General features: G+C 38.9%; 2 protein-coding genes across 3 annotated transcripts in view; both read right to left on the bottom strand.

Moving 5' to 3' along the window:
• stat5a (signal transducer and activator of transcription 5a) overlaps positions 1–4,645 on the bottom strand; it is a 54,365-nt gene extending 49,720 nt beyond the window's left edge. The window contains exon 1 of the mRNA XM_011477950.4: positions 4,428–4,645. The gene's annotated coding sequence lies outside the window, so the exon portion shown is untranslated. The remainder of the gene's footprint in view (positions 1–4,427) is intronic.
• Positions 4,646–8,916: 4,271 nt separating this feature from the next.
• stat3 (signal transducer and activator of transcription 3 (acute-phase response factor)) lies at positions 8,917–20,532 on the bottom strand. Of its 2 annotated transcripts, NM_001104838.1 has the most exon segments (24): positions 8,920–9,846; positions 10,624–10,724; positions 11,550–11,609; positions 12,052–12,094; positions 12,325–12,546; positions 13,482–13,621; positions 13,784–13,878; positions 13,967–14,019; positions 14,092–14,227; positions 14,345–14,443; positions 14,879–14,962; positions 15,311–15,358; positions 15,437–15,530; positions 15,632–15,661; positions 15,750–15,809; positions 15,927–16,019; positions 16,137–16,295; positions 16,456–16,607; positions 16,725–16,825; positions 16,909–16,990; positions 17,080–17,172; positions 17,271–17,514; positions 17,830–17,979; positions 20,114–20,316. In NM_001104838.1, coding segments are annotated over 23 exon segments (2,358 nt in total). In that variant the 5' UTR covers positions 17,958–17,979; positions 20,114–20,316; the 3' UTR covers positions 8,920–9,805.
• Between the last annotated feature and the right edge of the window lie 698 nt (positions 20,533–21,230).

Genomic DNA, 21,230 nt, shown 5'->3' with positions numbered 1-21,230 from the left:
AAATCAGCTTTTAGAGTTAAAAAAAAAAAAAAAAAAACTAAGGATCTCAATGTGATATTTAATTTTTTATATGTATATTTTTGTGGGAAATAGGTTTGTTCTCCATTCATTAGTTACAAAGATACATTATAAAAGCAGACTCATAGTTTTTGATGGACAGGTAAAACCACAATGCCCTCTTTCAGAATATTCTTCAACTTTTTTAAAAAAAGGAAATGAGCAAATTACTCACAATCTGGCTTTGACTAACTTACCCAACAAAAGACCTACAATATTTGTGTTTCACTGACGCCAAACATTGTGTGTTAAACCATCGTATGTGCATGACTTTCGATGTGATTTTTATGACTTTGGAAAGATGCAATGACTAAAAAAAATAGGGCGTTCTAGAAACCCTTATGACACTTTGCATTGGTACTGAAGCAGAAAGATGCGGCTGCATTTCGCCTCTAGGTGTAGATGTGCAAAATCGCAGAGTGCAAATATTGTGTAAACTGGTAAGCAAGTAGCACAAACAACATTTATCCATCTTAAGTCTGCTATGAGCAGACTTGGCCCAACATCTTCTGACACAGGAGTTAATGTATGTACAGTCCTTCCACAATGACCGAATTCTTTCACAAGGCACGAATATTTGTCTTAGAATGGATGTGATATATTGTGACACGGAGATAATAGCCAAAACCCTTATCAGGCCTCTCAGGGACTGAAAGGGCTTACAGAGATCCTCCCATCTAGTTGCTGTTGAAGGAAATTCACTCAAAGTTGGGCAAAAACACACACGGCAACCAAAACAGGTTGGGGCAAAATGTGGCAGCAGAAATAAGTAGCCGACGAGAGGCACATAGGAAAAGTGTGCAGTCATGGGATAGCAGCAAACAGGGTGGACGCCAACAACCAGCAAACCTTATTTGACAGATGGATGAGAGCACTGCTGGCCCAGACCGGGCTAAAAGCTCAAGTTCACGTGACGGGTGGATTAGCGTTTGCCCAACCGAAAGGGGGAGGAGGTTAGCCTGCATTACACCACATGCTTCATGATCACATCCCTTTGAATCTGTTTCCCTTTCTCTTTCGCTCTGTATAGATTTTTGATCCCCGTTTGTCCACAAGAGATTTTTGCGCCATCATTTACATAACTTCCATTGTCCAAAAAGCACCACCATAGATTTGGATCTCTGGAAAAAAAAAAAAAGAAGGAAACTCTCGGTCTCAATCATCAATTCCTCTTTGACTAAGCAGTTCAAGAGTGTCAAAAAGCCCCATGCTAAGTACAGTCATTAGTGCATTACTGTTTCTGACACCTCGCTTTTGACTCATAGCTCAATCAGATCAAAACTGCTGCTTTAATCTGCCAACTTCAGGCTGCTAATGATGTTAAGACAAAGTAAGTTTGCCAAGTTTGCTTATTATACATTTAAAACACAAGCAAATTTAAGGCATCTGCATCCTCTTTATTCATTAGGTCATATTTATAGACATAGGGCATGCAGAAACTACATAGAAAAACCAAAGGTTAAATAAAGGGCTTCTTTAGTTCCTACTTTTTCTTTCTATCAGACCTGAAATAAGCAAGCATTGAGAGCTTTCAACCAACAAAAGCTTGATTTTGCACCATGCCCTGTACAAACATGATCATTGGAGCTGAATGCCAGGAAAGATTGGAACATTATTTTCTAGAGATTACAACTAAAAACATAAGACTTAAAAAATAAATAAATAAAATAAAGCTAAGATAAGCAATAAGCAGATAAGATTTAATAATAAATGAAGAATATGATTCCCTATCAGCTTCTTCGAGTTAATAATCTATCTAAAATTAACAGCTAAAACAGATCCATGCAACAATCTTGAAGGTCAATAAGATGCAGTCAATTAATGTGACACATTTCTTTGGAACCAATAATTAAAATTTATCTTAGACTAACCGCCTCTTCATCTGTCAGTCAAAACATCATTTGAAAAATGGATTTGTAGATAAAAAACAAAAAAAGGATCAACATCAAAAAGGGTCTCAATGCAGGTAGGTTTACCAGTGTAATCAGAAAATAAGAAATACCGGTATATATTCATACCTACACAACACTGGCTTTCTTAGAATTGACATATATATGCTGTTTGCCACCAACCACACTGATTTTCATTCATGAGTACTGCATTCCAGCTTTGACAGTCGGCTTTGTTTTGGCATTAATGAACCACCTTTTTTGTGCATTTTCAACCACATTTTCCACTATCACTATACCATCAGAAAGGAAATGACCTGTTTTTAAGCTACTTTTTGCTACGGCTAAAATATAAACCTTACCCTTAGCAAAAGTAATAAACTTTAATGTTATTTTGTTAAAGTCCCACTCCAATCATTGTTTGATCTATTGTAAAAGTGTTCCCAGTGGTCTTTTAATTATGATTATGCCTTTTTTTTTTAAATCAAGAAGGTTCTGTCATTTTCTAGGGCAAGTTTGTGCAAAGTGATAGAAGTTCTTCCGAAATTCACCTCTCAGTTGAGTGCAGAAATACTGGTGAAGATTAAGCCCGCCCAAACTTCCCATCATCCATCTGTTTACCGGTCTCGCTAGCTTAGAGCTAAAGCTCCTTACAGCGCCAATCTAACAATAATGGTGTAAAAAAAATAAAAAATGGCGAGCAATACAGGAGCTGTCCAACGGTACAGTTCTGATCCAGATGCCTGCTCGGACGAAGTAAACAAAGACGTACACAGATCTGTTCTACTGCAAGTGGATGCATGGGAATGGAGTAGAGCAGGGAGATTGTAGCCTCCTGTTTGTAGCACCCTCGTCACACCTTCATGGGTATTTGAATGGCACTTCTTTGTCTGCCACGATTGGAAAAAGAAATGCAATTTTAAGCGCAATTTTCTTGTCGCCCATTATGAGGAAAATGCCACATATAAAAAAAAAAAAACATTATCATAAGAGTGGGTCTTTAAGTATACTAGAGTTGAAGCACAGCAAGTATAGAGTAGTATTTATAATGTAGAAAGTGTCATGGTGCCTCTGTCAGCTCTCCTCCCCCTCCCCTCTCTGCTTGGCTCCTGATTCATCTCAGCTGTGTCCACTCACCTCATCACGGACCAGACCTTCATAAGGAGATCCAGAACCAACATTCATTGCCAGTTTGTTGCCCCTGATGGTGCATAACCTGGTCTCTCGTCAGGTTTAGTCCAAGTGTTCATCTTCACGTCTAACTCTTGTATTGCCTCGCCTTCAGGACATTCTGACCACGAGTGGACACCTGAGTCACCAGATTACCTGAGCCACAGAACCTCTGGGAACACCAAGCACCTCCAGCCTCGCCTCAAGCCATAACTACCTCAAGCTACTTCCAGCAACTTCACCTGCTGCTCTCCAGCCTCCAGCCACATCAAGAGCTCAAGCAACTCCGAATATCATTAAAACTTGACTTACCAACTTACTCACCTTGTGTTTTCCTTCCGGGTTCCAGCGCCTGGGTCTACCTCGCCTAGCTTGCCATGACAAAGTATACTAACAGAATACTTCTTTAGCCTAAACTGAAAAGTTTTTTTTTTGTTTACAATATGAATAATATATAAAAAGTAAAGAATATTGCCTCACTGTTAGTTTAGCATTTCAATGTTTAAAATGGTCGCAGTGAAAAAAAATTAACGTGCCTCATGATGGTCTAAAAAGGGTTTCGTTGTTGATATGTAAACACTGAATGTTGTCTGTCTGGTATGGCATCTTATCAACCTTCCCCTGAATCAATATCTTATTTCACAAATAAATGAAAACCCAAACTTGCACAGAAATGTCAGCATTCATCAGGGGTGGGGCAGAAGGTGACATTTGTCCATGACTGCTGTGACCTTACAGGGCGCATTTATGTAAAAAGTGTCTAATCTGCCAACTAGACAGTGTCTTCATGCCCATATTTTGCCTTCTGGTACTACTAGAGTCATATAAACTGCTGGAAGGATGGAGGTCTCTGAAATAAACTTTATTTAAACATAAAAACGAATAATAATCAATCATGGAAACGATTTTATTTGCTTTTGATCGTTGCGCAAAAGTTTGCGCAAAAAATGAGTCTGTAGAGCTCCGGTAAACTCATCAGCGGCGCAGACGCAGTGAGGACCTGGACTGGGAAGCCTAGAACGTGATTCGTCTCTCAGAGGAACCTGCCTGTTGATTCAGCGGTCACCGACAAAAACATGGAAAAGTCGCGCGCGCGCGCAGCCAAACGCCGACCTCGTTCCACGGACGCGTCGCGTCGGCTGCGTCTCGAAGGGCAGGAGCGCCGGCGCACTCGCAGTTTGTTTACAAAGCCCTGTCAGAATATGATTTCGCAAGAGGAGCGTCAGAGGGACGAAGCGAGCAGCGAGGACGTTTATCTCACCCCTTCTGCACACAAAAACGCTTCCCAACACACTCAACTGTGGCACTTACCTCTCTGGAGCGATTCAACGTGTTGTCCCCCCCTTTTTTTGTTGTTTTTTTTAACATAAAATGAGTGATGGGTCGCCACCAGCTTGAGTGACCAACGAGGCGAATGGGTCCGTCAGTCAGTTCCTAACAGTTCTCTGCACAGTTCACGGCTCTGTCTGTCTCTGCGTGTCTCTCCGCGAAGGACCGCCCACTTCCGGCGGTTCCTCTGTTGTCTGTCAGGAGTAACAGCCACTTCGTATTTCTGTCACTCTGACGATTCATTTCGAGCCGAAAGCAGATTTTTATTTATTATTATTATTATTATTATTATTATTATTATTATTATTATTATTATTATTTTTTTTTTTTTATTATTTTTTTTTTTTACTTTTTTTTTTCTAAGGTCTTCTATTTTTGTCAACTTTTCGTCTGGTTATTGAGTTTTCAGTCAATAAAAATCCGTCCGAAGATTCAATTCCAAAACATAAACAGCAACAAAAAAAAAAACAACAACTTTATTTATACGACGAAACCTTCATGAATATTTAATTTACTGTCAATTTCATGGTTGGTATTATTATTAAAAGGTTCTGCGTGTTTGACAGTCTAAAGACAGTGAAGCATTAAACTCGGTTGCATCCCTCTCTAGAAGAATAATGGCGGCGCCCTCTGGTGCAATTTTCCCCTCTGCAGGTCCAATAACAGAAATAAAAAAAGTGAATTAAAATATATGGGGAACATATAAGATGTTACAATTAGTTTGACCCCAAACAACATTTTCTCTTATTGAATTTTTGCTTTGTTTAATTTTATTGTCCTTTTAATTATTTAAGAGTTTGATTAAAGGTTATTGTAAGATAAAATTCTACCTGAATTAACCTTAAAAAAGAAGCCTTACATTACTAAAATTGTGATTATTTGTTTTCCCCCCATTATTTATTGTTGTGTATTTCTCCATATTCTGGGTGTAATTAGTGTCTTGTTATTTCTCTGAATGTTAAACCTTGTTGTGTCCGGTTGTTCAATAAAAAAACGAAGAAAATGTTTCATTAAGTGTCCTCTTAAGCCTTTTTTAATTACCATTTTGTTCAATAAACTTCTAATATGGTTGTTTCAACTAGTCTGAATGTCTAAATTATCTGTATTTTACTGAGTGTATTGATTTTATTGATAACTTTAAATTTAGGTTATGACTTTATTTCAAATTTTTTGTCTTGTTTTTTTTTTTTAATTATTAATATTTCAGCAAAATTAATATTTTTGAACACCCTGCGGAATAATTGAGTTGCATTTCCTTGGTTTTATTTTTTGTAAGACTACCACAGTCAGACGTGGTCAGACAAATGCGACAGATCCCTAAAATAAACCCTGCCGCACACCATGTCTACCAGGCAGCTGCACACACAGAAAGTACTTGGAAATACCTGCAAACACATGTTCAGTCCATTTAATTGCTTTACTTAATCTTGGCCCTCGGCATAAAAAAGAATTACTTTGTGGAGTAAAATTAGATATGTCAGAAACACTGATAAATACTGAAATGAGTACATGTGGGCTGCAGGTTAAACCATAGCATAATTACTGTGTCTATTTGTCTATTCCTAATGATAAATCAGAGGTAGAAATACAAAAAAAGAGGAAAAACGTGCTGCAAAAACAAAAAGGTTTGTTGGCATTTCTTTTTTAAAAGAGTATTTTGCCTCCAATTTATTTTAAAATTCAGATGTAGGCTCCCAGGCTCATAACATAAAAAAAATAATATTTTAAACTGCAATAGCATAATTTTTTTATATTTCATTATTTGTGGACCTATTATGATTTTGAAAGCTTTAATCCAGAAGAAAAAAAATGTAATCTCATTAAAATGTAAAGTTAAATTGTTTCCAGAGAAGTCAGTTATAGGTCTGGAGCTGCTCTCAGGCTCACACACTCCTTGGTTGGACTGGCTTCAGGCCAAAACTGAAGGGTGACAGTTGCTTTCTCAAACAGCTGAGTCAGCAGCTGCTGACGGTAATAGCTCTGCATCTCTGCACCCGTTCTTCTCAACCAGTCTGTGTTTATTTCCTGTATCTGATACACACAACACATAGTGAGATAGATCTACGGGGCAAGGAAGAGGTTTGGTGATGCAGAAACTGGCTTCTTCCTCAGTTTGTTTGGCCTTTTTATCTCAGGCGTCACATATTCTTAACGGGACTCGTGGGATTCCCGGCAGTCACACAGCTGCAGATCAAATCAACACAAGCAGAAGAAGAAGACGCACACACGCACACTGAGGAATTTCCATTCAGGGAAAGCCAACACATGTCGAGAGATTGTTCATTAAAGAGAGAAACAGAAACATTGAAATAAGGAACCTGAAATACAGCTCACCTCTAAATAACCTGCATTCTTGTCCTTGTGTATCATTTTACATTATTTCTGGTCTCCAGGCCTCATGTAGCCCAAAGGTCTGGTTTCAAATCAACGTAAAACCACTCCACATGTGAAAGATGTGTTTGATTCACACACCTTTCAAACTCAAGTTTCAGATTATCTGTACAATCCTGATATTGAAGATGTTTTCAAAGCTGTGTGATCACAAAAAGAGAAAGGAAGTCTTCTTTCAGAAGATGAAATAGAATATTACAAACCAGCATAGTCAAATAAAAGGCTGTTAGACCACGTCCAAGCGGTTTGATGTTCCTATGACAACAGCGGCACATATTCAAAAGGTTAAGGTCCACAGGACTATAACCTTCTATGAATGTGGGAGCAAGAGGAGAGATGATGACAAAAAGAAAAAGAAAACAGACAATAGGAGAGGTAGCAAGAGAGTGCAGAACAACCAAAGGCATTAATGGAATGCAGTTAGAGCTGAGGTGATCTTCTGTGGAGACGACCAGTGAGGACATGGAGAAAGAAAATCACAAAATAAAAAAATAGAAAACCTCCCACAAAGCTTCTCAGAGAATAATCTTTGAACAAATTAGATCAAACTGAAGCTTTTTGGGAATGCACATCAAATCTACGTTGCAAAAATAAATTATACAAGGAAAAAAAAAGCATACTTAGCTCATGAAGGAAAATGTGATGCCTATAAAACATCTCAGCCACTAATCCATGTCTTCCACAAAAGACACTAAACACTGTTTTTGGGTGCATATAAAACGCATTATCCTTTGATGGTACTAATGGCTTAAATCAAAACAAAGCTTAAAACACCAAACAGTGACTGAGAGCTAAAGGTCGGCATATATCTTAATTCATCTGAACTCTATTGAACCTCTGTGGGAAGAGAAACATAAAAAAAAGAGAATCCCTTTAAAGCTAAGTTTAAACCTGAGACAGTTGTACCAATCTACTTACAAGACGTGGAACAAAACCGACACACAAGCGAGTCAAAGACATAGTTTGTGCGCAGCGCCTGCCTCAAAAGGTTGTGCAACAACACATGAAGTTAGTGGTGCCATCATTTTTGTCTCGTGTTTTTAATAGTTTGCTTAGTTGTGATCATTTGCACAGCTGGTTTTTATCTGCTGATATGCCAAACTTCTATTTACTATTGTCAGATTCCAATTGTTTATTTGATCAACGAGTCTTTTTTTAATTAAAAGAAAAGGAACTAATGTGTGTGTCCTTGTGTGTATGTGACTATTCAAGGGTTTTCTTGTATGACTACTTGGTGAACCAGTTTACCATAAATCAAAATTTTTTAAAGAAATTCTTTAACATTATATCTAGAAATTTTCGATGCAATAATATACCCAAAAAGACAAAAAGTCCATCAGAATATGCATCTTTCCCTGCTTCTCTTAGGTGAACCTTATCACAGTTCACCAGAATAAAAAACATTTACTTATTTCATCCATTAGACACTGGTCCTTGAAGACGTTGCCAGCTTTTTTCAGCCTGAACATAAGCATTTTCTTTTCAGATATTCATGGCGGACAAAAAAGACAAAACATTCAGAATAATTTCTGTCACTTGATCGACCAAATATCTATAAAACCCATATTTTCCATAGCGTCTTTACGCTTAATGAGATGCTAAAGCTATAAAATACTCATATAAGAGAAACTTCTGGTGTGACATGTTCAAATGCAACTAAAGTAGCAAAAAATTAGAATTTCATTTCCTCTTTTCATTTCATTTCTTCTTTTAAGGAATACATGGTTAAGTGAGTCTAAAACTACATACTCCTGAATTTAAACCCTATCCTGTGGAGAAATGAGAAAAAAGCTCAACAGTCGCTGTTTTGTAACCCAGAAACATATTCAAATGTGATTGATTTGCGTGGTTTATTTACAATCTAAGAACTCTATATTTTTTTCGAGAAGGTATTTGCTTAAAAATATATTAAGAGCAGATGTTGGAAAGAATTTCCCCTCAAAATCGGCCAAAATTCCAACAAATTACTGCGCACTGCAACAGCTTCAGCCCCCTCCCTTCTGAGAGCTACATACCAAAACACAAGTTAGATATGGTTAACAGGGCAAATTAATACACACAAAAAACTAACACAAATGGGTTTCATTTCTGACAGATTTTACTTGTTGGTGTGAAAGTTTAAAGAAAAATACTGCAGTTTTCCTATGTGCATTCCGAAACGAATCTATATTAAAACCTTAATACAGTCATTTACATTTCATGTTTAATCATAAAAAGTTAAATCAGGAGCAACCAAAAATATTAAATTGCAAATACAAAACTGATATTCTACATCTATGATCCAAAAACACAACATGATGGAAGAAAACCTGCACCACATTCACATCTCTCAATTTCAGATTTCACACAAAAACAAGAAGGTGGAAAAACGTTCTAAGAGCCCCCCATTGAGAAAGAAAAAATAATTTTTTAACATTTGACTCTTCAAAAAGCAATTTCCTGCTAACAAAACCATAAAGAACCAGGTCATTTTCAAATGTGATCAAAACAGGATGGAGACACCAAACATTTGGCAGGGATTTTATAAATCATACAGTAAAACGTATGAAAACTGCTACAGTTATACAGAAACAGCTTATATAACAACTCATTTCATTCCATTTTCCTCTTTAAAGAAAAGAAAATATTTATATTCATTTAAAAAGTTCATAACCAACAAATACATCGTTCTTTAAAAATACAGTTTTTGATGCTCTATGGTTTTAAAGTAGGTAAAAATGTAAACGTGATAGCAGGATGTTGCATTCAACACAGTCTCACACACTTAACTGCAGACGAACAGTCGACTTGAATATATGTCCATTAAAATGCTTTTCCCCCGTAATTTAAGAAAATGAATTATACATAGGAAGAAGAAATAAACTGTACAGGCAGATGATGTACACTCTAGCTGAAGATGCATCTTTTAAAAGTCCTTAAATGATGAAAGATCCCAAAAACACAGAAAAAGAAGAGGCTGATGGGTAATTTCACATGGGGGAAGCGACGTCCATGTCCAAAGTGATGGAATCTACAAGAAGAAGAAAAAAAAAAAAGATTCAATCCACAAGCTGCGTTGTATGACCCGCAGGCGCTACTCGCCCCCGCCGCCCCCTTTTGACCCGCCCTATTTGACTGAGCAGCTGCTTCAGGCCCTTAACCCCCCCCATTTCCGTGCCACCCTGGTCTGAGTTTTTTTTTTTTTTTTTCCCAAATGGCAGCTTCTCTGTTGGTTTGATCTCCATAGCAACCATTTTAGTTTTTAGCCACACGAAGATGATGAACAAGTCTATATATGTAATTTTTAGAGGATGTGTAAAAGTACATGTTTGGATTTTCCTTGGCAACAGAGGTTTTTGTTAACCACGCCCACTTTCCTAATATGTTCATATTGTATGTCATGTCTGGAGCCAATGGTTCATATTTTAAATTTACACAATTGGTGACATAGATTTAGGACCACCAAAATAAATAAATAAATAAATAAATAAATAAATAAATAAATAAATGAAATTACAAGACTTAAAGTCGTAATTTAAGAAAAAAAAAGTTCTTTGTAAAACTCCGCCATAGGTTTCAATACGTGGCGGGGGCAAAATTTTCGTTTAAACCCGTGGTAAGAAGGAAGAATTGCGAAACAATCTGGTCATGCAGTCCAGGACTGATGTGGGCCATAAAAAAGCCTGAGTCATCAGGGAGTTCCAGTTTTACAATGTGTGTGGGGTTTGAGGACAACACCTGAGCTGAAGTCAAACGGACAAACCATACACAACCATACACAACCACACACAGTCAGTGAGGGGCTTACCCAAATGTCCAGAGTGAGCTTCTGGCTCATTGTGCATCAGGGAATCAAGGGTGCGAGGTGACATCATAGGAAACAGGTCGCTGGTGTTTCCAGAGTTTGTGCTGTGAACAAAAAGAAAAGATAAAAAAGGAAAGCAGTTTAATATCCACTGTTTAAAGACACGTGCATCTGATGCAGTGTGTGTTAGTTCAGGCTCTTCAGGTAAAGCCGCCGGGATGAGATCCGTCACCTTTTTCCAGACAGTGATTAGGAGGCAATCACATAGGAAAAGGTTGTGATCATGTTTTATTCCTTTTCCATGTTAATACATTTGTCATTGGACTTAATATAACAGATAGGTATTTAGTGACTATGTTAGTTTGCAATGTGATGCCCATGGGGTAAAGTAAGGTGGTGAAAAGTAGACATTTTATTTAATTACACGTTCTAAATGAAACATGAGAAAATGTTAATATGCAATTAAACGGTCTTGCATTTACCAAAGGCAGAGACAAAAGGCGCATTGAATGGGCCTTAATGAGGGCTTCGCTTCAGTCAGTCACAACAAATGGTGAGCAAACGGGCCTTTATTGTTCTGCAAGCTTCTTTTTTTTTTTTTTTTTGGTTTTAGCTTCTTGTCAAACTAACAGGCATAACTTTTTATCTCTCAGAAATTGATGCTGAATTGTCTAACGGTCAACTTCAAAATCTTTCCCTTAACCAACCAAAAGCGGGTGGTCATGGATGGAGGATTGCGGTCTGAACCGAGCCAAAACGGATGAACGGAGAGGAGAGAAGCCAGGTGCTTTGGCTGTGAGTTTGGACACAACAGAAACAATGTGGAGGCGTTGGCTACGTTGACAGTGGTGAAAGCCGTCCACCAGACATACTAAGTGTCAAGATGCACACAATGCTCTCTACATGCCACCTCCCCCCCAGCGGCCTACCCTGGGAATCCGTTCCCAAGCAGCTCACTGTCCGGCAAGTCCATGAACACGGAGGGACACCTACGGAGACAGGTCAGGATCTCACTAGGCAAACCTGGAAACCCACCAGCACACTATCAAACCTGACCGACATGAACACGCCTGAATACTAGTAATACTTATTAACATTCAATACTTTTTATGACTGTTGTTTTTCCTCAGCTTAGGAATACGACTGAAAATCATTTAATTTCTTTTTTCATTTTACTTCTGAATAAAAGGCGTAATCATCTTGCAGCCCTCTATGTGAACACTGACCATCGAGATTCGATATTTTTAATTACCCAGACGGTGAAAAAGTTGATGCTATTAAGGAAACTCTTTGGGTTCACGAACGCAGCTCTAAAAACAGAAAATGTCCTCCCAGGACACTTCAGCAGCAGAAAGACTAAGACAGATGGAGTTAACCGAGCGGCATGCTTTTATTTTGACAGCGAGTCGGAGTGGATTGATGGAAACTTACGGGGTCACGCAGATGAACTTTGTCTTCAAGTATGGCTGGGTGACTGTTAAAGGAGAAAAGAAAATGAGCAAAAACAATTTAGACTCAGACAGTTAATACTGGAGCTGTCACCAGCGACACAGAATAACACACACTCTTCAAACCATCGGAATTCCTACGGATTCTGAAGCGGAGAATCCGTTGGAAGAAAATTAATTAAGTAAATGGTTGAAAGGTGACGGCAATTCGAAGAACTTCCACAACGTAGCTAAAAACAATCCAAAAAACACTCACTGCTTGCTGAATCTCCTCCTGCCTCGGGTTCATGAGCTGCTTCCGGTCTGCAGTACTTCCCGAAAGCTTCCTCTTTGGGGATGTCAGGGTAGAGGTAAACAAGAGGCGACACCAGGATATTGGTGGCATCCATAATCTTGTAACCCATGATGATGTCGGCGAAGGACATGCTGTTGAGTTGCTGCTTGGTGTACGGTTCCACAGACTGGATTTGGGTCTTTCCTATCAACACAAAAAACTGTTCTGTTAAACTCTGTGTCAAGTTGGTACCGACATACAGTATATGATAGTACTGGTTACGTATAAAAATGTGGTTTTGGTGTTTCTGACACGTCAATCAGTCCTACTCGATACAATTTTGCTTTACAATTCTAACCAATCTTTTTACCTTTCCAGCGATTGTGGGCGGGCTCATATCAGACTGGGTGAGGCCGTGAGGGAGGGCGCAGCTTCAGTCAAAATGCAAAGTGAGTAAAACTTTAGCTGCATCTCACAGTAAAAGATTGGAATTCTGATGGTGAAGGGTGACGTGTAATACGCTCTACCTCTACCTCAGTGTGTGTGAAAACAGAGATGCGGTTCATACTGTCAAGTAAAACGATATTGCCGTTAACCTTTCGTGGTTTTGCGGTTTCACGTCTTTTTTAGTGCCGTTTTGAGGGTTTGTTTAACATTTTGTCCTACATCCTGATTGGCTGCAGATCACGTCAATCAATCTCCTCCGTGTTGTGTCTCCTGTACAGAAATCTTTGCTCACAATTTTATAAAACTGGATTTTGTTTTAACTTTGAGAGATTAAAACAATAGAGAATAGTGTGAAAATGTTCCTGTTTGTCTGAGAAAAGGGTAGACAGTGTGCAGAGAGGGTTTTACAGCCTTAAAAGATCTATAATGTACTGCACCAATTTTATTTATCACGGCTTACTTGCAGAATCTAATTCCCACAATAAACAAGGAAACACTAAAGCACCTTAGGCAGGTTCAAGCGGTCTCCTTCACCATGTGGTTTTTGGAAACATATTTGCACGCATTTCATTTTTGAAGCATTGGCTCGAGCACCAGAACAGTTTTTCAAATGCCCGGCATCAGATAAAATTCAAACAGCGCCCATCCCTAATCATATATAAAAAAACGTAAAAATGTCTCCAATTACTCACCACTTATGTCTTTCTCTACCCATGTAAATGTAATGCCACCCTCTTTGCTGCTCTCGCTGAAGCGCAGCAGAAAGGTGCCGGGAGGTTTGGGGCTCAGAATGGCTCTCTCCCTCTCCTTACTGATAAAGCCCATGATGTATCTGATAACAAGCAACCAGAAGACAACATTCTAATTACGACATGCTCAGCTCTGAAATAGCAAACTTATTTTAAGGCCGTCGACCGTTGCACAGTTTCCGGATCACAACAGGAAGTAAACTGGCAGTAGCAGTCATAGCGTGGGAACCTCTGCAACCTCTCACCCTTCGTTCCACAGCGCAAGGATGTACTTCTTCACCAGGTCAATAATGTTGTCCAGCCACACCCAGAAGGAAAAGCCTTTGCCAGCCATGTTTTCCTGTGAAGAACAAAGGAAAAAAGGATTAAAGCGTCCAACAAAGTCCAGAATGCTGAAGCGAAAAGTTCACAGCCTTAAAGAGTAGTACCTTACAGAACTTGGCCCATGTGATCTGGCACCCAGAATAGTTGACAGAAGGCCCTAATCGGAGAACAGCGTTAGTATGAAAGGACGTTTGCATTGTTCTGAGGGCTCTTAGACTCATTTCCTAACCGAGTAACTTCTCAGCCAGTGTGGTGAGTTGCTCAATGGTCAGGCCTCTCTTTGTGGTGGAGGAGAACTGCCAGCTCAACACCTCAGCCACTTGGTCCCAAGTCCCCACAGGAGGCTTGGTGAAGAAGTTGACGTTCTGTGCAGAGACGTGTACAAAGCAACATGTTGCTGAAGACTGTCATCTCTTTATGAAACGTTGGCATTCTTGCTTGTGCAGAGTTCAGAAACTGTCCAGCAGGGGGGGCTGTCCTACCTTTGGGTGATTCGTGAGCATGTTGTACCACAGGATGGAAGCCCAGGCGTTGGGCATTTGGCAGATGTTTGAGATGACCACAACAGGCAGGGAATGAGTCTGGACATCAGGAGAAAAGGGGTTTTATTTTCCTCTTTTCTTTGGATGTTTTCTGTCATCTATTAATTGAATATATTGATTTAGGTGGTACAAAGAAAGCAGGTTTCAATAATCAATGCTAAAATATTGTCCAACCACAGAATTCCTTTCAGGAAGCATCTTGTTGCCAACAGCACATTTAGACATTTAGAAACACTGTATAATGTTTTCATAGACAAAAATAAAGAAAAAAAGATTATCGGTATTAAAAAAATAACACTTAAATTGGTACTTTGTTGAATTTGTTTGTGAGCTAAGCAGAAAACCCTGTTATGCACGGCTGGAACAAACCTAAGCTTTATGCTTTCAGAAAAATGTATATTTAATAGCTAAAAAACAGAAAAGTCAATGAAACAAAAGTCTCTGTTGTGCTAAAGGTGGAGTGGAGCTACTCACTTCCAGATCGATCTTTAATCCCTGGTGATAGACTTCTGTCTCAAAAGTGATCAGATGGAGCTCCTCAGTAACAATCAATGAGGCCTAGAAGGAAAAACAACAACTGGCATTAGAATCTATAAAACAGTTATTGAATAAGTTCACTTGATTGGTTGATTTCAAGTAATTTTCCGCACTTCCAAATCAAAAGGACAACGATAATAAGATTGAAAAAATACATAGATATTTCAAATATATATTAACTTATAAATTATTTAGAAAATAATAATACTATCTTCTTGACATTATAATTACTTGAATCCATGAAATATGATGCTTCTCAAATAAGGTATGATTCATAGCTTGAATTATTGTAATTATTACATTAAAACCCCTCAACCTTATATGCCAAAGACAGAATTCATGAGAAGGATTCTATACATAAAGTCTTACATCGCTGTTGGTCCTTCCTCCGTTCCCACACCTCTGTTCTCGAAGGGTCTGCAACAAAGAGAGCCGCTGCTTCAGAGTGGACTATTCTCTAAAATGTCATCCAAAATGTTTGCATTTCAAACTTACCAAATGCTTAAACTCTGCAGACAGGCTGCCATTGTTAGATTCCTCCATGTTCATGACTTTTGTGTTGGTACCGAGGATGTTAAACTTCCGTGACCTAAAATAAAAATGTTTGCACGACACATAGTAAGACTCTCTTCACCATAACGCCTAAAAAAAAACACATTTTCCATTGAAATGTTGTGCCTAAAGGCCTACCCTCGAATGGCAGCCACATCTCCAGACTCCCTAAAGAATGAAAACAGTTGTAACACTTGAGATAGGTTTTATTTTTAGATTTTATATTCCTGTTAAGGTAAATGCAAAAATATCTCACTTGTCAATGCAGACTTTAATTTTCAGTTGGTAGTTGAGTTCAGGAAACTTTACCAGCAACCTTTACAGAGGAAACCAAAAGGAAAGGCGGTTGTGGGGTTTTCTTTTTCTCCATCACACACATTAACTAACATGGCAGTGAAATGTGCAGAAATGAACACTACAGCTTGGAAATTACCTGACTTTGTTTGTGAACTGCACTCCTGTTTTTATGACCAAAGGTCTGTCTGGATGCATGGGCATACACGGCTGTCTCTCAACCACAAAGGCGCTGCAATAAAAACACATCAACTTTCAATTATTTTGGAAAATTGAAATTGTATAACCAGCAGTTATCTCCTTGTAACATAGAAACAGAGTCACAACGCTTTGAAAGCTTTGCAGCTACCTTTTCATGAGGTTTCTGAACAGATCCACTATCTTCTCTTCTAGGGCGGGCCGGTGCTGAATGATTGGATCTCCTTTGTAGGACACCTTCTGCTGAAGCTCCTCCAGCTTCTTGATCTGCTGACGAATCTGGAGCTGGGATTCAGCCAAGGATGTGATCCTGAGTAAACCATGTTATATACCAATTAGCACGCTTCCAGCCAAAAAAAGACTGTGTCAGTTGACACATGTGGAGTCCACTTTGATCGTGATGCCAATGAAGGTGAAAAAGGATTTTCCATGCTCCAAATATATGTATTTGCTTCGTTTAAATCAATTACCATGTTTCAAGGCGATCAAGGCAGATGTTTGGTGGCCCTCCGATGCAGGCGATTTGCTGTCTTCTCTTCCAATCTGCCAGTTCTTCATCCGTTAGATTCTTTTGTACGTAGTCCATGGCAGTCAGCAGGCCTCCCATTTCTGTCACAATTTGCTGCAATTCCAGTGAAAAAAAAAAAAAAAAAAGAGTTATCCATCTATACCCACCAAAAGCCAATGAAATGACCCACATCGTTTGGGTTTAGCCCGTCACCGTATGAAAACCACTGACCCGCCTGAGCTGATCTAAAGCGCTCAACATCTGCTCAAGTTGAGCCATCTTCTGTCGAGTGGCAGCTGCCTGGCTGTTTCCATTCAAGTCCTGGTTCAGCTCTAGTGTTGGAGCAACAGGTGATCGGGCACGTTAGTCTTCACAATCCTGGGTGAGAATAACTCAGCACTCGTAAATATTCTACCTCCTTGGCTTTTCAGGGTTTTGTAATTAAAATCAAAGTCGTCTTGCAGGTTTTCAAGCATCTTCATCTTCTGTTCCATGTCCTGCAAAATATAAAGATATATATACATGTATATATAGAACTTTTTTTCGTGTTTAAATAAAAACCAAGTGGGTTTTGAACAATATTAACCTGAACGCGCTTCCTGATATCTTGAAGGTTGTGCTCCAGAATTTGCTGCTTCTCCGTCACGACTGTTCCGGTGGGATGGGCTGCTGAACCATCCTGTGAGAGACGAAGCAGCACGCCTCATTCAAACGTTCCCGTTCAAATTACCGGTAATTTCACCAATAAAACCTTGAAGTTTGAGAAAGACTAGGCACCTGGGAAGTAGAGGTGGCTGTCTGCAGCAGTCGCTGTTCCTCCCATAAACAGCGGGCGACAATGCGGGCGATTTCCATTGGCTTCTCCAGATACTTGCTCTGCAGATGCTGCTTTATCCTGCGCAGGTTGTGTTGGTAGAGGACATTGTTCTCCTGGAGGAAACGGCTATACTGCTGATCAATTTCTCCCAGGAGATTGTGGAACACCAGGGTGGCGTGGGATTCTTTGTTGGCAGCATAGGCCCTTAGAAAATAGTGGGGGGAACACAAAAACATATCGATTTCCAGATTCCAACAACACAAAATTCCCAGGTTTATTGAAAAGAAATCCCAACTTTGTGAAAATATTTAAAGACTATAATTTTTGTGTGTGATCACAACACAAAAAGTTCAAATTGAACATGGTAAAGTGCATTGCAGTAACATAAAATGTGAGAGAAAGTGTTTATATGAGCTATGACTTCATAGCTGCAAACCTAAAAGCCCTGAAAGATCAAGGTCAGCTTTATCTAGCAGATAAAAGCAGACTTTTTAAACAAAGACTTGAATCATTTCTTACCAGTCTTGACTTTCAATCCAGGGTGCAAGAAACTGGCGTAGCTCCATTGGAAAGCTGTCGCTGTACAAGTGGTAGAGCTGCTCCAGATACCTGGTCTCCAGCTGCTGTAACTGGTTCCACTGAGCCATCCTGACAAGCACTGCCTCAAATCTGCCAGAGATGAAACTGCTTTATCAACACAAAACAGGCAGAAAATCAACAGAAAATGATACTTTAGAAAACCGCGCTCAATGTTCTTCATCAGACTGCACCAATGGGAAATGGTTGAACATCAGATTTCTCTGAAAACGACAACAGGCCAATGCTGAGGCCTCGCGTTGCCAAAAGTCATTTCCTGTTCTCTGAAACTGTGCCTTCCCCTAAAAAATATAGGTCAGAGTGAACAGCTGTAAAGCATTGAAAAGCTTATCTCTGGTCAAAGAATTGCCCCGGCAACTTTTGCATGAAACACCGACAAAGCAAACTTCTTCCTCTCAGATGCAGAGGGCATGGATCAAAACCCAGACAAACCATTTCCTCTGAAGCGATAGGCGACTGTCAGATTAGGATTTCCCTTCAAATCCGAGCGTGTGTTTTAAGCATTAACCACCTGCCGATCTGGGACTTTTTGTTGTTTTTGAATTTATCGATCACATCCTGCTGGCTGACTCAGCTGATAAAAGATGGCTACTGCTTCCTTGTTTGCAAATTGAGCTCCCATTCAAGGCATTTAACAGAAAGACATGTCCTGTACCACCCATATTAGGTTACAGGCTCCAGTTTCTGTCCGAAAGCTCACACAATGCTTTGACTATTGTTACACAAGCTTTCTCACAACAGTGTCTGTATTGTTGATTCTGCTAATGTGAACTAGATGCTTGCACTGTATTTGAAAAAAGCAAAACAAAAAATAAACTCATACATATGACCTTCTCAATAGCCAAAATAATGCTCTTCCTGCCCAGAGAATACAGATCAAAGCTGTAATAATATACAGGGTATGAACTTTCATTGCAATAAATATCATTTGGACAAACAAAAAATGTTTTATGCTATTTATTCTAACAGCAAAACTGAAACTGGAGTATTCAGAGCTTATCTGACACAACACAGGAAACTCATTTTAGGGTACTATCACTATTTTAATGTTATTTTGCAGCAAATTATATATAATAATATATAATCGCAATACAAGCAAAATCTTGTAACGAACCTCCTTACATGAAAAAATACAGGAGTACTTTTATCACAAATTTTCAGAAAAGCCTTGTACTAAAAAGTAAAACAACAACAACAACAACAACACTGAAACTTTCTGTTTGATCTTTGTATTTTAATGAAATATGAAGTAGACATTGCTGCATCATGTTGAGAAATCTAGGTATGTAAAATCGCACAAATTCACTACAGTCACTGATTAATCGTTTTCTTTCCTTTCTCAAAGCTCCATGCAGGTCACTGCTATTTGAGAAATCATCAGAATGATTAATAAGAAAGTCAGAAAGAGAACTGCTGTAGTGTTTTTTTTTCTTTTCTGTGTGGTTACTTACTGGTAATGCACAATCCTTACATAAGGTCAGTGATATTCCAGGAAAGTACTTCCTTATTAAACATCAGAGCACAGTCACCATGCCAAGTTTCCCTTTTACAAAGCCTGGGACTGCGAGATGGCTCAGGGACAACAATGCATGCTATTTTATGATATTTATGTAGAAAATTGTCATGCAGCCATATTTATGCTTTATACTATACATGTATATGTAATTCTATGTACGTTTTCAGAACTATTGGGGGCTTAAATATACCTGCAGATCTTATTTGTGCTACGAATGAACAACAGTACTTTTCTTCATAAATATGATGGGCGGGACAACTAAGGAAAAAAACAATAAACAACGACCTCCATACAAGTAAATTATTTAAATTTAAGGCACCAACCACCGGATAGTCGAAAAAGAAACACAAAAACGTCATCACTTTTGAGTCCTGGTCGTGATATTATTACTAACTAACGTCACTCAGCAACTAACATTGAAATGTGTGATGGCTTTAGTTTAAAGACTTACGTAAGAAAGACCCCTGGCACACGATGTCTGTCTGTCTGTCACTAACTTTAGGCATGATGCATTCACAGAATTATATTACATTTGACTGTAGCTAAGTTATGGCTGTAGCTCTAGCTTCGCTTTAGCACGACATCCTTGGAGAAAACTAACTAATACAATGGCAATATTTTGAATTTTTCTTTGTTTTTTTTTTTTTTTTTTTAGTGTAATAATATGTTAACAGCTGAGTCACGACTTACCACCTTCGTTGGATCCGGAGCAGTTTGGTCTCTTTCCCACAAAAAACACAAGCTCACAAAGACGTCAGCGACAACTTTTTAACGAAGAAAAAGTAGAAATTGAGCGTCATAAACGAGGAAAAGTGCTCCCAAATATAGTGTAACGCAAACCGTAATCTTCGCACCACGAGAAACCACTTTCAGAAACAAGTACCCCCCCGCCCAGCCCATCAACTAAACTGCAGTCTTTCCAGCCAAACAAACTTCCAAATCTACTTGGTTGACATTTCATTCCGCCAATGAGAGTCGCTAATTTTTTTTATACCAACTATAAACGACTTTATATGGAGATAAGGCGGGATGTAGCAGCAAGTTTGGTTGAGCCTTCTCTGTTTACCGCTGTCGCAACGAAGCTGTTCCTCAAAGCAAACCCTCCCTCCCGCGGAACTATACGGAAGCCCGTGTGTTTCGCTTATTTCAGAGGGAGGGTTGGTATTTCAAGAGAACAGCCAGCCTGGAAGTCATCTGAGTTACCGGCAACGTTGACGTCATCAAATTTGATAATGATACTGCTTCACAATAGCCAGACCTTTTTCACGGTAGAAGAGTAAAAAAAGAAATGATGACTAATTGACTACTCTGACTGCTGGCTTGAATATTAAAATGTAAACAAACGATAAAGTTGTACAGTTTTCTTTATTTTTAATTAAAAATGCAAATAACATAACCAAAACAGGTCTTACATTGCTGTTGCAATGTATTCACCTTATTCCTAGTGTGTTAGTTATGACTGTAAATTTAAACAAGTCCAAATGTACTGTAGTGAAACACATGATTCTTAGAAGTAATAACTCTATAATGTACAAAAAAAGTATTATTTTACAGGCTTAAAACACATATTTCCTGCCTCCACCATTGTAAATAATGTGCTTATTAATAAACACATTCTTATTTTCTACCAACATCATTCCACCCCTGTGCATGCTTTTTATTTCTCTTTTAGTCTGCTCTCCATCCTGCTCTGAGAGTGCACTCTCCCTAATTGCATTTTCCCACCCATTGATTATTTTAATGCTGTTTTCTGCCAGAGAGTGAGTGTCTATGTGTCTCCATCACATCAAGGTCATCACAACTCTGT

This window comes from Oryzias latipes, chromosome 8 (genome assembly GCF_053564925.1).
Source record: "Oryzias latipes strain Hd-rR chromosome 8, Olatipes_Hd-rR_3.1".
NCBI classification, from domain to species: domain Eukaryota; kingdom Metazoa; phylum Chordata; class Actinopteri; order Beloniformes; family Adrianichthyidae; genus Oryzias; species Oryzias latipes.
This window is presented reverse-complemented; position numbering and strand designations above follow the sequence as displayed.

Excerpts from the sequence above, each read along its gene's own strand:
- stat3 (XM_011477873.4), bottom strand. The coding sequence starts at position 17,957 with ATGGCTCAGTGGAACCAGTTACAGCAGCTGGAGACCAGGTATCTGGAG. Across the intron at positions 13,622-13,783 it reads CTTGCGCTGTGGAACGAAGG|ATACATCATGGGCTTTATCA; the intron begins GTGAGAGGTTGC and ends GCTTGTTATCAG. Across the intron at positions 12,095-12,324 it reads AGGAGGAGATTCAGCAAGCA|TCACCCAGCCATACTTGAAG; the intron begins GTGAGTGTTTTT and ends CTCCTTTAACAG.